This window comes from Hippoglossus stenolepis, chromosome 11 (genome assembly GCF_022539355.2).
Source record: "Hippoglossus stenolepis isolate QCI-W04-F060 chromosome 11, HSTE1.2, whole genome shotgun sequence".
NCBI lineage: Eukaryota > Metazoa > Chordata > Actinopteri > Pleuronectiformes > Pleuronectidae > Hippoglossus > Hippoglossus stenolepis.
Genome location: NC_061493.1, coordinates 6,364,582 through 6,379,892, shown reverse-complemented (window position 1 = coordinate 6,379,892; position 15,311 = coordinate 6,364,582). Strand labels below are relative to the sequence as shown.

The 15,311-nt window shown below is 41.9% G+C and overlaps 1 protein-coding gene across 1 annotated transcript; it reads left to right on the top strand.

The window, feature by feature from the left end:
- The first annotated feature begins 549 nt into the window (after window positions 1-549).
- mmp14b (matrix metallopeptidase 14b (membrane-inserted)) lies at window positions 550-13,491 on the top strand. Its single transcript, XM_035170454.2, has 10 exons — window positions 550-1,187; window positions 8,564-8,712; window positions 8,820-8,942; window positions 9,186-9,493; window positions 9,980-10,141; window positions 10,376-10,536; window positions 10,621-10,759; window positions 10,883-11,033; window positions 11,864-11,979; window positions 12,084-13,491. Exons 1-10 carry the CDS (start codon window positions 1,089-1,091, stop codon window positions 12,560-12,562), a joined length of 1,887 nt encoding a protein of 628 aa, XP_035026345.1. The 5' UTR covers window positions 550-1,088; the 3' UTR covers window positions 12,563-13,491.
- Window positions 13,492-15,311: the final 1,820 nt, after the last annotated feature.

The following is a 15,311-nucleotide window of genomic DNA, read 5'->3' as shown; positions in this document are numbered from 1 at the left end:
AATGAACACATCATGTCAATATACACGAGTAAGCATGTGCATGTGTCTACAGTAATGATCTGGAACCAATCCAACACTGCCTTACAAAGCTAGAGGTCTAAGTTTCTTCTCTTAAAGAAACATAGAGCAGCATGGAAGACACAATAAAACTAAGTCAGTACAAAATGAGTGGAGGTTGGTTCTGTAATTCATCTGTCATGTTTCACAATGTATGTTTAATGTGTGCATTAGAGGGCGCAATTTCTCTTTTTCCCTAACCCTGGCTGTACTGAAATATCCTAAAATGACCACAGTCATGAAATATTCATATAGAAACCTCGCACGTGAATTGTGCTCCAAAATCACTTCAGCAACGTAACTTATTAAGTTACAGTTAGCACTGTTTGCACTCTAATCTTTGTTAATAATGTATTTTAGGCACCAGATCATAGCCTAGGGGCAGAGGCCAGTCGTGCCATGGCTAATGCCAAGGTCACCAAGTTGATTCCAGCCTTCCATGTCAGAGGGGCGGATCCAGAAGGGGGAGCTTTGCAACCCTCTACTTTCCAGCTGAAGGTCTTTGGGGAGTGTAAAACTACCACGTCTGCAGCAGGGGATAGAGAGGGGGATAGAAGAGGAGAGGAGAGGGGGATCAAAATAAGGATAGGGACACATAGAGGACAGCGAAGAGTTAAGAGCGCTTCACGAAAACATTGTCGGACGCAACATCTGGAGCAGAGCGCAGACCAAGTTCGGACATAAAATACGCACAGCGTGCAGCTCCAGAGCCTCCCCCACGTTTCCTGGTTCCTGCTTGCAGTAACGTACCGATTATTCGGTCAGAATTCACCAAAACGCGAGAAGAATGCACCGACTGGACAAATAACTCCCGTGGTTTCAGTAACTCAAGTATAAAGCTGCACAGACTCTGCGGGAAACTCCTTTTGCGCTGTGCTTAAAGTCGATCTCTCGCTTGCGCCTGGACATTGCTTTATGGAAACATTTAAGTTTTCACACAGAATGATCTGACAAGTGGCAGGAAGGGAGATTGTCAGTGGAGATCTGTCGTTTTTTTTTGTATTGCTTTTGTTTTCTTGGAGAGTGAAGTGATGGCACTGGAGCTGAGGTCGCTTGTCCTGCTGCTGCTGCTGGCGGTGGTGTGGGAGCTGAGCGCACAGGGAGACACGGAGCGACACATCAATCCAGAGGTGAGAGGAGAAAAAAACGCAAATACAAAGGTGCAGAATATATCCATGAAGGATAGGATACATGAAGAGATGTATCCAGATTAGATTATTACAAGCTAGGATAAATAAATACAGAACATATAGTAAACAGAGATAAAAGATAGATAAATATATATGGGAATAAAGATGAATTAATCCAGAGAATAGGAGAAAAGATAAATAAATCCAGACTAAAGGAACAACGGTTATAAAATCAGAAGTATGGGAATAAAGATAAACAGATCAGAACATAGGAATAATGATTAATAGATCTAAAGATCAATAAATCCAGTGTATCTGATGATTAATACATCTAAAGATAAATCCAGATTTAAATAATAAAGTCAGATGGATTCTAAGATGAGGAAGTGGGTTAAAAAAAAAAAATCAAAATAGATGATTAAATCCAGATCAATAAATCTAGACTTGAGGAATAAAGCAACATAACTGATATTATAAGAAAGCTGGGATACAGTTGAGGATATAAAAGTTGAATTTAGGAGCAACTGATATTCTCCCACTCCATAAGCAAAACTGAATAATGTGTTAATAATTTTAATGAATGATTCTCTCATTTGACAGATAAAAGGGTTTTATTTCGTCACCCTGTTTATAATGAGGTTATGTTTATGGCGACAATAAACAAATCCAGATGTGGAATCCTTTCTACAGTTGTCCTGCGCCTCAAGTTGGCGCAGGAATCAGGGAATGGCTCTGACCCTGGGTTAGAGGAAGCAGCCTATAATGATGATAGCGCTCATGAAAACACTGAGAAATGCTGAGAGGGCAAAAGCAGAAGAGCGAGACAAAAAGCAAATGGGGAGAAATGCACAAGTTTGTTTTGTGGTCGGGGCCCGAGACAGAGGCCATTTTTGTGGGAATGGAGGTGGAGGGGGGAGCTGAGAGTTTGTGAGTGCAGATATATTCAGAGGGATGGGACATGTACAGTAATTGTTGACATCTGTCCTGAGTTACGGCTCATGCAGCGCACTGGGGCGAGGTGGGTTCAACAAACTGAGAGGCTCTGCAGCATCTCAGCCTCGAGCATCTGTGGAAAAACACTCGCCACAGTTTGAAGCCTGGTTCTAAAACGTTCAATAACCAACCAAAACCAAGTGCCAGGACAAAGGAGTGTTACAGAGCAAAGGGGCTGAGATTGAATCTGTTCTCATCCACACTGTTCAGCTCTGTACTTTTTAAATTCTACTTTTTTCCACTTCTCAGTTACATTCAGGTCTTTTCTCAACAATCTTCCATTCCAACAGACAGTACAGGGTCAGGAAAGTTGTGCGTTGATGTTGCAGGAAGTGACATTGTTATGATACTAGTACACATCTGCTTCCTTTAGTGTTGCTTGTATGTGTGTGTGCATGTGTGTGTGGCACCAAATGTCTCCTTAATCATACCTATGGAGTCTGAATCATATTTCCAGCTGTGCCAATGGAAGAAAACTGAGCTGACTACATTGACCTACATTAAACTGTCAACTTAAAGGCTCAGTCTGTAAAATGTAAGCAGAAGAGTCAGCTCGCTGCCATAATTCAAAACATAGGACTGGAACCTACTCTCACATTCAAGTGATATTACACAAATTAAAAACGACATGACAATTATATATATGATAATTTTTGTCTGGTTTGTTTACATCAATAACAATATCAATACTATTGACTTCAATAGGCCTGTATTTTTAGTTAAGGGTGATTCAGAAACACAATTTTTTATTTTGTGATGTTCACCCTTAGCCAATAAGGGTTTGAGATTTCAAGTAATGTCCCCCATCAAACTATTTGATGTGTAAACAATGATAAATGTTTCATGTATTCAGTCCTTTCATTTGTTCGAAGGTTCAGTGTGTAGAATTTAGTGAACGAGAACCTGTGGTAGCCTTCAGTTGTCATAAAAACTCAAAAGGTGTTTAGTTGGTCAAGTTTGGACTACTGTAAAAAAACATGGTGGCCTCCGTAGAGAGGACCCGCTCCCGATGTAAATATAAAGTTTATAAATATAAAGGATGCTAAGGTAAATAAAACAACAATTCGTGCAATTTAGAGGAAACACACTGGTGAAAACATCACTCGATAATTCTATATTCAGATTCTGCTAATAGATTCTTTTCACCTAAATCTTAAACCTTTAAAAAATAACTCAAACATAGTTCACCCATGTTTGTGGCAAACTCTAACTTAAATGTAGATTTTTGAGAAAGAAAACTACATAATCCAGATGATAATAGAAATGTAAATTTGCGGTGTCCTCAAACCTTTTGGTAGCTATTCCAGCACTAGTTTCGCACTAGTTTGAGTATAGTGCAACCTACACAACTTCTAGGCTTGACTGGAGAACATAAATCAGAGGAGACAGATCATGACGGGCAGATGTCGAACTTTAAACAAAGTCTGACCCATTTTTGTATATCAGCATAAATGGCAGCTGGAGGAGCCTTAGTATAAAGAAGGTGGTCAGGTTTTGTTGACTGTAATGGCTCCTGAGAGTATAACAGTTATCAACCATGAATGTAGAAACTGAAACATAGAGATGAGTAAATTAACCATTTTTCTGTGACTATGTGAATTAGTTGAGTTGTATTAAGATCAAGTTTAACTTTTTAATCTATCTGGATAAGGGAAACTGGAACTCTGAGCTATGACTGGTGAACATTAGGGATTTTTACGGTTAAAAAAAATACTTGTTGGACTTTAATAAATGTTTCTGTGGTTTAAGGACAAGCTTGGCCTGAAGTGCCCTGTAGAGTTTAAATTAAGTTGATATTTATTTAGTGATTTATCTCCTCGGTTTTATTGTTTTTATAAAACTGCTACTTCCTGTGTTCCTTTTTTTAATTCAAATTACAGATGGTATTCATATCATACATATCACCAGTCACCAGTATCACCGCACACTTCCGCCACTAAGCGGGATGTTTGCACTTTAATTAACACTAAGTCTAATTAAGTGAGTGGTCATGTGTCAGTGTTCCTGTGGTTGGGGTCTGTTGTTTTAAGGACGCAGCAGTGATTTCCTGTGGTCTGTGGCAGAGACAGGAATAAGGCGGCTGTTTTTTTTGCTTTTACCACAAATACACCTTGGTACGTCAGCGGCCACCTACTCGTTACACGCAAACACATCATCTAGCATACAGCCACAGATCTTCTCTTATGCGCACACAAGCAGGAATGGCTACAAGCTGAGGTCACTCGCTACAAGGGAAGATGAATGGATATGGAATGAGATGATGAAAGCGAGGCAGGGAGAACAGTGAGGAGGCTGTTTATGCCTAGAATGGACGGCATTGTTGTGATGGGACTGATGCAATCTGGTAATAGAAGAGTTGGAAAATGAAGCAATTACCAGTTGATTCGGACGGGATGTAGATCATAGCTGTCATGCGAACATCCTGTATGAATATACTGTGTGTCGGCTTCTGTCTGTGTGGTTGAAGTGGTAACTTTACACCAGCCCCATCTTGTTAGTAGTCATTTAGAGGAAGGGGAGAAGAGAAGAAGGAAGGAAGGAAGGGGAGAAGGAAGGGTGCACAGTTTCAGACAATGCCACATCCTTTTGTCCGTCAGTGGGTGGCCCGAGGGCGGCCCCCAACAGGAAAGATAGGAGGTGTTACAGGAAATAAGGTAATAGGCATGACCTAATTTCCCTTAAAAGAAAGAAAGCAATGAGCAAATAATAAATCTCGATGGCAGGGACAAAATCGTGCCATCGAGATTTGTTTGAGATTGACTTATTAATAAATTGATATTGGCACAGATGTGTGTTTTTCTATTCAGCCGGGGGAATACACAGATCACATACACACACACAAACTGAAAGAGGTTTCTAGATGTGTGCTCAGGAGCACCTGGAAGCCTGCAGGTCGTAAAAGTGTTCCTGAAGGGGCAGCACTAACTTCAGTTGTGTGTTTAGAGAAGGATTTTAATGTGTTGCACTTCATGTACCTATACACACAAATTCCCTTGCACACAACCACCCATGATCCCACACTAACAGCTCATAAAAAGCTGCTGCCAGTGAATTGTAAGCAATAATTTCATAGGTTTGTAACATCGGATATAATACTGCAGCTCTCTAGACAGAGTGAGTGAATGAGTAATAATGAAGCGCTGGGTGTGTGTGATGTATACCCATCATGCCTCAGCTGGACTCCCATCGCTGTTGACCAGAGTTTATTTCCATTGGCCCTTGCTGAATGGAACAACTGACTCTCTTTCTTTTCTGAAATGCTATCCCTCCATCTCCCTTTCTCATCCTATACAAAATGAGCACTGTGCCTCCTGACGTCCATAGCAACGCTGTTCAATGTTGTTCATCTTCCATTAAACAATAAACTCGCACCACTGCAAATGAGCAAGCTGCGCCCTTGAGCTCAGAATCCTGGATGTGACTTCCCAAAAGTCCCTTTGCTCAGTGCTTCACCATGTCTGTGCACTACTGACAGTTTCAAGTACTCAACATCAGTGATTACAACCAGATTGTACCCCAGTAATGCAATGCAATTGTCTTAGGGTATTTGGAACGATTGCAGAGAAACATCCTCATCCTCAGTGAATAGTTAGCCGAGAATGATGAAATAGAGAGCAATGGATAAGAAGTTGAAATAGTGAGGTCAAAGTAATGGATGAATAGTAAAAAAGCTAAAAGTAATGGGTAAACTAGAATGGCACTCAGTCTAATACCACCACCAATGCCCAACAGTCACCTTAAATTCAATCAAACTGCACCATATTTCATACACTAATAGATATCAGTTCCCTAAATTTGCCTGATTTTATTCATCAAAATCCATTAATTATTTTCTGGGAAGAGAGTAAAAGAACACCCTATCTTGCAATGTTAAAGAAAGTGAAAGAATATTCCCAGATACACACCAAAATGGAAGGGGTTCTTCCCTGATCCATACCCCATCCTTTCACCGAGTTGAAATCCATTTCGTTTTTGTGTTATCTCTCTTACAAACCAACCAACCAACCAACCAACAAACGGACAGGGGGAAACATAACCCCCTTGGCGGAGGTAATAATTTAAATAAATGGTTGTCAATGAAGAGAGTTTATATCAAAGGGGTTTGGGGCACAACTGACTGAAAGTTAGGGAACTCCACCAAAACCTTGTAGTAGCCTGGACCGTCATCTCCTGTGCCACTGTAAATAGTGACCATTTCCTCTTCCTGCTTCTGCTTGTTACTCAGCCCATTAGTGCGGTCAAAAATAGTGTGAGTGTGACGGTGAATAAGACTCTGTCAAGTCACCTGAGGGACTCGTGAAGGAGGTGTGGAAGGCTTCATATTAAAACAAGTGTCCACTGTCATTCAACAGCAGCCTTTTGATTGAGCCCAGGGCCAAGTTAGGAAGTGAATGTGTGAAAGAGAAGAATTAAGTTTCACACACAGTCAAAAACACCCTTTTTCTTGTATTCACAGTGAAACACATCCAGTTCTAAACGGTAACGTTTATATTTAACTTCAGGAGAGTTAATAATTATTAGCAGACCCACAAACTGCAGGAGTCTCATTCCGACTCTTAATTACAACCTCTAGATGTGACCTACCTCCATCTTTCCCTCCTTGCGTCCCTCTCTTTTCGGCTTATGTGGATGTGCTGTAACAGTGGCAAACAGAGAGTCTTTATGTGTCCACTGGCGCTACATGGGTGAGTCAGATCCAGAAAGGGCTCATTCAGAGGTGAAGTCTAAACACTGAGACCTCCGTGTCTCACTAAGACAGACAGAGAGGGACAGATTAGACCTTCAAGAGCTTCCAGAACTGCTCAAGCTTGAGTACAAGGCTGGATGATCATCAAGGCCTTTTCTACATGTATCATCATGTGTAAATATAAACCTACAGATCTAAGCACATGTTCGGATCATCTATGGCTTTTTGTTTTCAGATTAAAACTACAGGAACAAGGCAGATAAACATGTTTTGCCCTTTTTTGTATTTATTAACTAGTAACATCAGATAAGCTTCACAGCAATGATCGTGTTGCGCTGGGTGTGGTTGTTACTAAGTATTTACCCTCAAGTCTCTCTGGGTTTTCCATGAGAGAGGGATGAGGGAGAAGAGAGAAGGGGGAGGAGTAACCCGGCAAAGACAGAGACATGGACGTGGGGGGAAGAGTTTGAGTTTGAGGTTTGGATGCGACTGGGACAAAATTCCCAGTTAAATTACTGACTGACGCTGCTGCTCGACTGGAGACATTGGCTGAGGTTTGCCCAAGGCCCGAGTCTCACCCTGGGACACTCCCTATCTTTCTCTCTTCTCTCTTAATCCCTTTCTCCTCACATATGCCAAGAACTTGTCTGTTTCCAAACCATCCAGAATAAAGAATGATTATAATAATAGATCACATCAAGTCCTTCGGTGCAAGGAAGAATCCCCCTCCAGAAAAGTCTAAACAGTAAAGCTCATACTACTGTATATCCAAACATTAAACATCCTAAAAGCACATTACGAGCTCACAAAGTGACTGAGTACACCAGAATATCAAAGCGCTCTTGGTTTTCACAGCGCTCACAATAGCCTCAGTGTTATTTTTCAGGTCCAGTTTAAGAGGGAAAGACTTTAAGAGAAGCAGTGTGGGAGAGGTGCAGAGCAAAGCCGCTGGCTCGGGTCCAGATGTCAACCCGGCACCGCTCTGAAATGGGTTTCTAGGGGAAAGTAAGGTCAATCACAGCAGAGACGAAGGGATCCGGATCAATGAAGAACTCAATGACCATCATAAAATGTGCTCCAAACGGTTTAAACAAATACTTTCATCATGTACTGTAAAATAACTGTTGCAATCTGCACTGAAACCAGCAGAATGAGTCCAACATAGAAACTGAGGTTAATGTTTAACTCTTTCCTCGTCCGGTTTCTGTCTCGCAAGGTTTTGGCTGAAACCTGAACTGCCTTTGTTTGAACTCTGCGGTCTTCTTAGATGTTGACCTTAGTTTCAATTAACTACGGTGTTCACCGGAAAGCTGGATGTTGTTTGAATAGTTTTTGTGTCTAGTCATAAAATGGAGATGTGCCAGGTGCTTGAAACTGATGTCTCTCGTGCTGGCTTTGAAACACTAACCCAAAACACAGAAAGACATTATTCAAGAACTGATTTTTCCGCTGTCACGGAGGAATGTGTTTTTGCTGCAAGTGCATAAAAACATCATCCTGAACTTGTTGTCATTGCAACTGATAAACAGCAGCATACAAAACAGATCCCTCACCCGTGATCACCAAATAAAAATCAGATGACTTGTGAATTGTATTTGTGTTTTGTTTTTGTATCTACATTCTGACTCTGGAGGCTCCTTTGGTTTCATTTTCCAATATTTCTCACAAGTTTCCTTTATTTTGCTCTCCTCTTCAGTCATGGCTGCAGCAGTACGGTTACTTGCCTCCAGGGGACCTGAGGACCCACTCCCTCCGCTCCCCTCACTCCGTCTCCTCAGCCATCGCTGCCATGCAGAGGTTCTACGGCCTCACTATCACCGGCAGCTTCGATGACAGCACCGTCAAGTAAGCACCGTCACACAGCCTTATTCTACATGTAGCTTGGCTCAAACAGATAAAAAGCTGACATTTTTGTACCCTGTTGTGAACGGAGCATGTCCTTTGTCTGACAGGGCCATGAAGCGACCGCGCTGTGGAGTGCCAGATAAGTTTGGTGCTGAGCTGAAGAGCAACCTGAGGAGGAAGAGATATGCTATCCAGGGCCTGAAGTGGAACAAAAGAGACATCACTTTCTCGTAAGTCAACAGCGCTCCACCTGAATGTGATGCACCTCCAGATGCATGACGGAATAGTACCAAATGCATTTTTTACTCTATAATAATAATCTTAATTTCGTTAATCATTGTACCAAATGAGCAAATGTCAGAAACTACGGATCAACTGAAACTGAAAGAGGAAATAACTTAACTTAATAAAATAACTTTCTTCTCTTTCACATGTCCCCCCCCCCCACACACACATTCTTCAACACTTTTCAGTATACAGAACTACACCCCAAAGGTGGGTGAGTACGAGACCCATGAGGCCATCAGGAAGGCCTTCAAGGTGTGGGAGAGCGTCAGCCCTCTACGTTTCCGGGAAATCCCCTACAGTTACATACGGGACAAAGTGGAGGAGTTTGCCGATATCATGCTCTTCTTTGCTGAGGGTTTCCATGGCGACAGCAGCCCTTTCGACGGCGAGGGGGGCTTCCTGGCACATGCCTATTTCCCCAGCAATGGCATTGGTGGAGACACCCATTTTGATGCCGCTGAGCCGTGGACGATTGGAAACCGGGATCTGTATGGTAAAGGCTACGCTGAAACAGACACTCTGATAAAGACTATTTAGTTTTTCTTTATTCTCTTAAACCTGCTGACACAAGGAAAGCCTGAATGTGGAGACTTACTTTGCATGTTGGAAGTCAGGACTCACACAGTCAGTGAAACCCACACAGACAGAAACAGGTCCGGTCTTGTGTCAGTACATTTAAGGGAGTGAATACCCTGGGGTATGCTGATACTGCAGAAACACACAGCTCTGCAGTGTCAGCCATTTGTGTTAAACACACCTTCACATGAGCAGCTGGGTTTATTTTTGATCTGTTGTTTTGTCACAACAGTGTGCTTTTGAGTCACTTTAAAATGAGGAAACAGGAGAATTTACGCACCCCCCCCCATCATTGACTCATCCGCATTAAATATAAACTGTGATTTTGAACAGCCTACTTTAGTCAAATTTTCAAGATATAGCATCATATCAATTGATGTCTTGGTGTTGGTATTTGTTGCAGGCAATGATATATTCCTCGTTTCGGTGCATGAGCTGGGCCATGCTCTGGGTCTGGAGCACTCCAATGACCCTTCAGCCATTATGGCTCCATTCTACCAGTGGATGGACACCGACAACTTCCAACTTCCTGATGATGACCGCAGAGGCATACAGCAACTTTATGGTATGTTATCGACAAAGTCATCATCCCAATCACGGTCGGAAAAGATAATCTTATATTTGTTTTCCTATAAGTGTTTGGAACATGTAAAAACTGAATGTTGTCAAAATACGTGCTATATACTATGTGTTGTTCAATAACATTTCTAACAGACTCTGCACTGGCTGTTGTAAATGTTAAGAACTAGAGTTAAAGTTGTGTCTTCTAAAGAATTTCCATATGTACTTCTTCAAACAGGGTCAGGATCAGGCCCCCAGCCCCCTCCTGTAACGCCGCACTCACCTGACCACGATCCGGAGCCCACATATTCACCGGATAAGCCTCGCTTTGGCCCCAACATCTGTGATGGACACTTTGACACCATTGCCATCCTCAGAGGAGAAATGTTTGTGTTCAAGGTAAATCAACCTCAAGTAATAGTTTCAATTCGATAGTTTGGAAATGGGGCTGTTTAAAAATCTCTCATTGTGGTCCCTTTTCAGGATAAGTGGTTCTGGCGAGTGCGCAACAACCAAGTGTTAGAAGGATACCCCATGCCGCTTGGTCACTTCTGGAGGGGACTGCCCACTCATGTTAATGCTGCATTTGAAAGGGAAGATGGGAAATTTGCTTTCTTTAAAGGTTAGTCTGATTTACGTACTTTGACAGAGCATTTACATGTTTTCCCTTTTTAAAAGCATTAAAACAAGGTTTTGTCTGTCTGTCCCTATGGGTCTCTGTCTCCACTCTTCCTCATCTTTCCAGGGGACAAGTACTGGGTGTTCAGTGAATCTATTATGGATTCTGGTTACCCTAAGAGTCTGAAAGAAATGGGCACTGGGCTTCCCAAAGATCGAATAGATGCTGCTCTCTTCTACACTCCCACAGGACAGACGTTCTTCTTCAGAGCAAACAAGTTAGTCATCTTCAGCTTGTGTGTGTGTGTGTCATATGCCCGAATGAAACTCGGCTGAAGTTTATAAAGAAGTAGGTTTCACCAACCATGAATTACAAACCCACTTCTCCTTTAAACATTGAAATAAACCCTAAGGGGACTTCAGAGCTTGGTAAAGCTCCCTATATTTAAGGTGGGTAATATGTGGCAGTCAGTGATTATCATGGTGCCACCTACATAAACAAAGTCCATGACTTTTTGTTTAAAAAAGTACGATTGCACACTAAAACCAAACACCTCAATCCAAGAACGCAGAGTTTATGGTCAGCCAAGTGTTTAAGTCACATAAAAACATTAGGAAAACACACAGACAGAGTTTTCGGGGTCAAGAGCCAGTCAAGTCTCAAGTCATTTAAGAAAAGTCAAAACTTTAAAATTGGTTGGAACAAGTCTCAGATAAAGTCTGCAGTCCATGTCAAGTCTCAAGTGTTGTAAGACAAGTTTAAAATCATTTGAGACAAGCTTCAGCCAAGTCAAATATTTAATCTTTTAGGGAGTCAACAACTAGTCTCTGGTTAATTGGGACCAGTCCAAGTCAGGTCCTGAGTTTTTCAGAACAAGTCTCAGTTTTTAAAGACAATTTAAAGACAGATCTCGAGTTCAGGACTAGTCTCAACTCTTTAAGGGAAAGTGTAAGTCAGGTCAAAAATTTGTTCCAAGTTATATCTCAAGTCAAAACAAGCCTCAAGTGCTTTCAAGTCATAAGTCTTCAAAATCAAAGTGCATGTCAGGATCCAAATCCTTTAAGGTTCTGAATGTGACCTCAAACTCATCATAGCTGTTTTCTATAGGTATTACCGTTTCAATGAATACTCCAGAAGTGTTGATGATGGCTATCCAAAATCTGTAAGCGTGTGGCAGGGAGTGCCTGAAAACATCAAGTCAGCCTTTATGAGCAAAGATCAAGGTAAGGGGGATTACTTTTATTTTCAAGTGTGAACTGATACATTTAAAAGTTATTTTTATTTCAGCACAGGTTTGTTTCTCACATTTCTTTCTTCCACCCGTCAGCATACACCTACTTCTATAAAGCCAACAAGTACTGGAAGTACAACAACCAGATGATGCGCGTGGAGCCAGGATACCCCAAGTCAGCCCTTCGCGACTGGATGGGCTGCCCTAATGAAGACCCCAAGACGGACGGAGGAAGAGGGGGTGGCGGACATGATAAGGACAAGGAGAGAGAGAAAGACAAGGAGCAGGAGGATAAGGACAGAGCTAAAGATAGAGAGAGGGACAGAGACAGGGAGAGGGAGAGGGAGAGAGAGACAGAGACAGAGACAGAGACAGAGCAGGATACGGAGGTGATCATTATTGAAGTGGATGAGCAGGGAGGGGCAAGTGGCGGAGCTGGAGCAGCAGCAGTGGTTGTGCCGCTGTTCCTGTTAGTGTGTGTGATTGCGACACTGGCAGCCTTGGTGTTTTTCCGTCGATACGGTACCCCACGCCGACTCCTCTACTGCCAACGATCTCTACTGGACAAGGTGTAGATGGAGGAGGAGGGGAGGGAGAGGGGAGTGAAAGACGGCGAGAGAGAGAAAAAAAGTGGAAGGAAATGTTCATCACAGATAACAGAGCAGGAGAGAAAGAGGTCAAACCAGAGAGAGAGCAAAGGGGAAACTGCTCGACTTGCATTTTTTAAAATATTTTTACCACTGCCAGATTCCCTTTGCTTTATCTCTCAATCACTCCATCCTTACCTTTTGAAATTGTTCTCTCCCTTCGCTCTCTGCCTCTCGTCCCGTGGTTACTGACGCCAGCTCATTGCTGTTTGTTTTAGCCTTTTTCAATGTCTTACTTTTAGTTTTCTGTGTCAGTGGTCATTGTTTGTCCTCGTGAATCTCCGATTTGAACCTGCATCTCTTTGACGCCCATTCTAGCATGTTACTTTGCATAACAAAACGGTGTGTTTGATTTGTTCAGTCTTCCCACTTGTTAACTTGCACAATCACGTAAACACACTTATCTGGAAACCACAGTGGCACAGTCATTGTTTGTCTTAATCTTCCAGTAAATGAACATGTCAGAGCCAGTATGGACCATAAAAGGGAACCAAAAAGTGAGCTTATGTCCTTATGAGGTGTGAGTTAGACTCATATCAGCGTAAAGAAATAAATACAACTGTCCTTTTCTTTTTTATCTAAATGTCTAGTGCTGATTATTATTATAAATGATGTTGTCATTATTATTATGACTATTACTATTATTGTTGTTGTCTTCCTTGTAAAGAATGTTTTTTGTACATTGTCATTAAAAAGTCCTGCTGGACAGTGACATACAGTATTGAAAGTGGCCTTAATTTTATATATGTGGGGACAGTGAATGGGGAAGGGGGTGATGTATTCTTGAAACTTGACTGTTTTTTTTTTTTTACCTTGAATCCATTTCAAATGAAAATAAATTGACAATCTGAAAATGACTCCTTTTGTCATTGTACTTGTTTACAGTTTTCCAATCATGGTGCTACATTACTAGTCAGGTTATAAGTAGTTTAACAACAATGATAATAATACTAGTGGTGATGATGATAATTATGATAATGATCTAGTTTCTCATTAAGATTGTGTGTGTGTCCTAAATCACTTATCATTTTAAGCTTTCTTACAAAATAAAGTAATTTCAAAAGGCTTTTCGTGCTTTGATTTTCACTTTGTAAACCATTCACTTCATCTTTCTTTCTACCATATTTCTCTTAACAGCTGGTACCATTCACTCTCATTAATGCAGTCATATTTTGACTTAGGCCTAACTGCTTTCATATGATCCATCTCTCACTTACACTCTTCTCCTTAACCAAACGCATTGATCACACCACTGCTCCATCTGGTATTTCCCAGTCCTCCTGGATCTCCAGATTTCTTGCTCCCCGACCGCACCACTCAGTGTTACTGGGGCTCGGAAACTGGCAGGCCAGAAACTGGGTCGGAAAGCACGGACTGGATCCAAAGCTCAAGTAGAAACAGGGATGAAGACGAGTGTGTACAGCCATTGCTCACAGCAGGAAAACATGTGTCTGCTTTACGGTTAAAGAGAAAGAGAAAGAGAGAGAGAGAGGGAGAGGGAGAGGGGGAGGGAGAGAGAGAGAGAGAGAGAGAGAGAGAGAGAGAGAGAGAGAGAGAGAGTTAAGGTCGTAAAGTTCTAATAAGGATATGTGTGTGTGTCCCTGTGTTTCCATACATATGAGGACCACAGATCCTTCACCAAACAGTTGAGAGAGGTTTTTATTTCTAGGATTTAGTTAAGCAGTGGAAGAGATGTAGATGATCATCATGGAGTCAGTGGGTGAATGTGGTCTAAGTGGGTCTTCATTAGTATAGTAATCCAAACATGCTCTCATGCATGTTTTGCACAGCTGTAAATGCTTTTATTTGTGCATCCTGCACACTGTATGCGTACATTTCCATCCACCATGAGCCAATAAAAGCTCAAAGCGCAAAGCTAGGCGTCGCCCTGCTCCTTAATGATCTTGCTAATGAACAACTGCCATACACACTTCAGACCCACTGTAAAGATGACTAACTGTAAGAGAAAGAGAGGAGGTGGTGGTGGGGGGTTGCAGCGTTTTTATGATATGTTATGATTACTGAAATGAGGCTTTCTGCAATTAAAATGGCGAGGTACTTTTCCCATTGTGCTGAAAAAGACTAGGGGCGCCCATTTGTCTCCACTTTGCTGCAGTGTTTTTGAAGAGCTGAGGCTGGGGAGAGAAGTCACGAGGATATTTGGTGGGGGGAGAAGAGTGGAGGACAGAGGAGGAGGAGATGAAGGAGGAGTGAGGAGGGTTAAGTCTCATTTGGAGGCCAGAGATGAAGCAGAATTCCATGAGCAACATCTGGAATTCTGACTCCATCATGTGGGCCAGACAAACAGCAAGACCTGGCAGCAAGGGGATGGGGGATGGGAGTCTGTTTAAATCTGTTTTAATTGGCTTTTTCCCTGCATCAAAGTCAAGTTATAGGATATGTAAAGAAAGAATTGCGTATTATTTTTATATTCTCCTTTCTCTGTCGTATGTCTTTTTGTGCACGATGTTCTCCATATGCTAAACATTTCTGTGACCTACACACAGGTCAAAAATATAGCTTTGGGTCACAATCTGATGTTTTCTGTCTTCCCCAGCTGATTCTGCAGAGTGAAAAAAAAAAGAATCGCCTCAGCATAATTCTTCCCCACAGTCTTCTCTTTTCTCTCCATGTGTAACCGGAGAGCTTTTTCTTCACTGTCTGCGAAATGACTCAC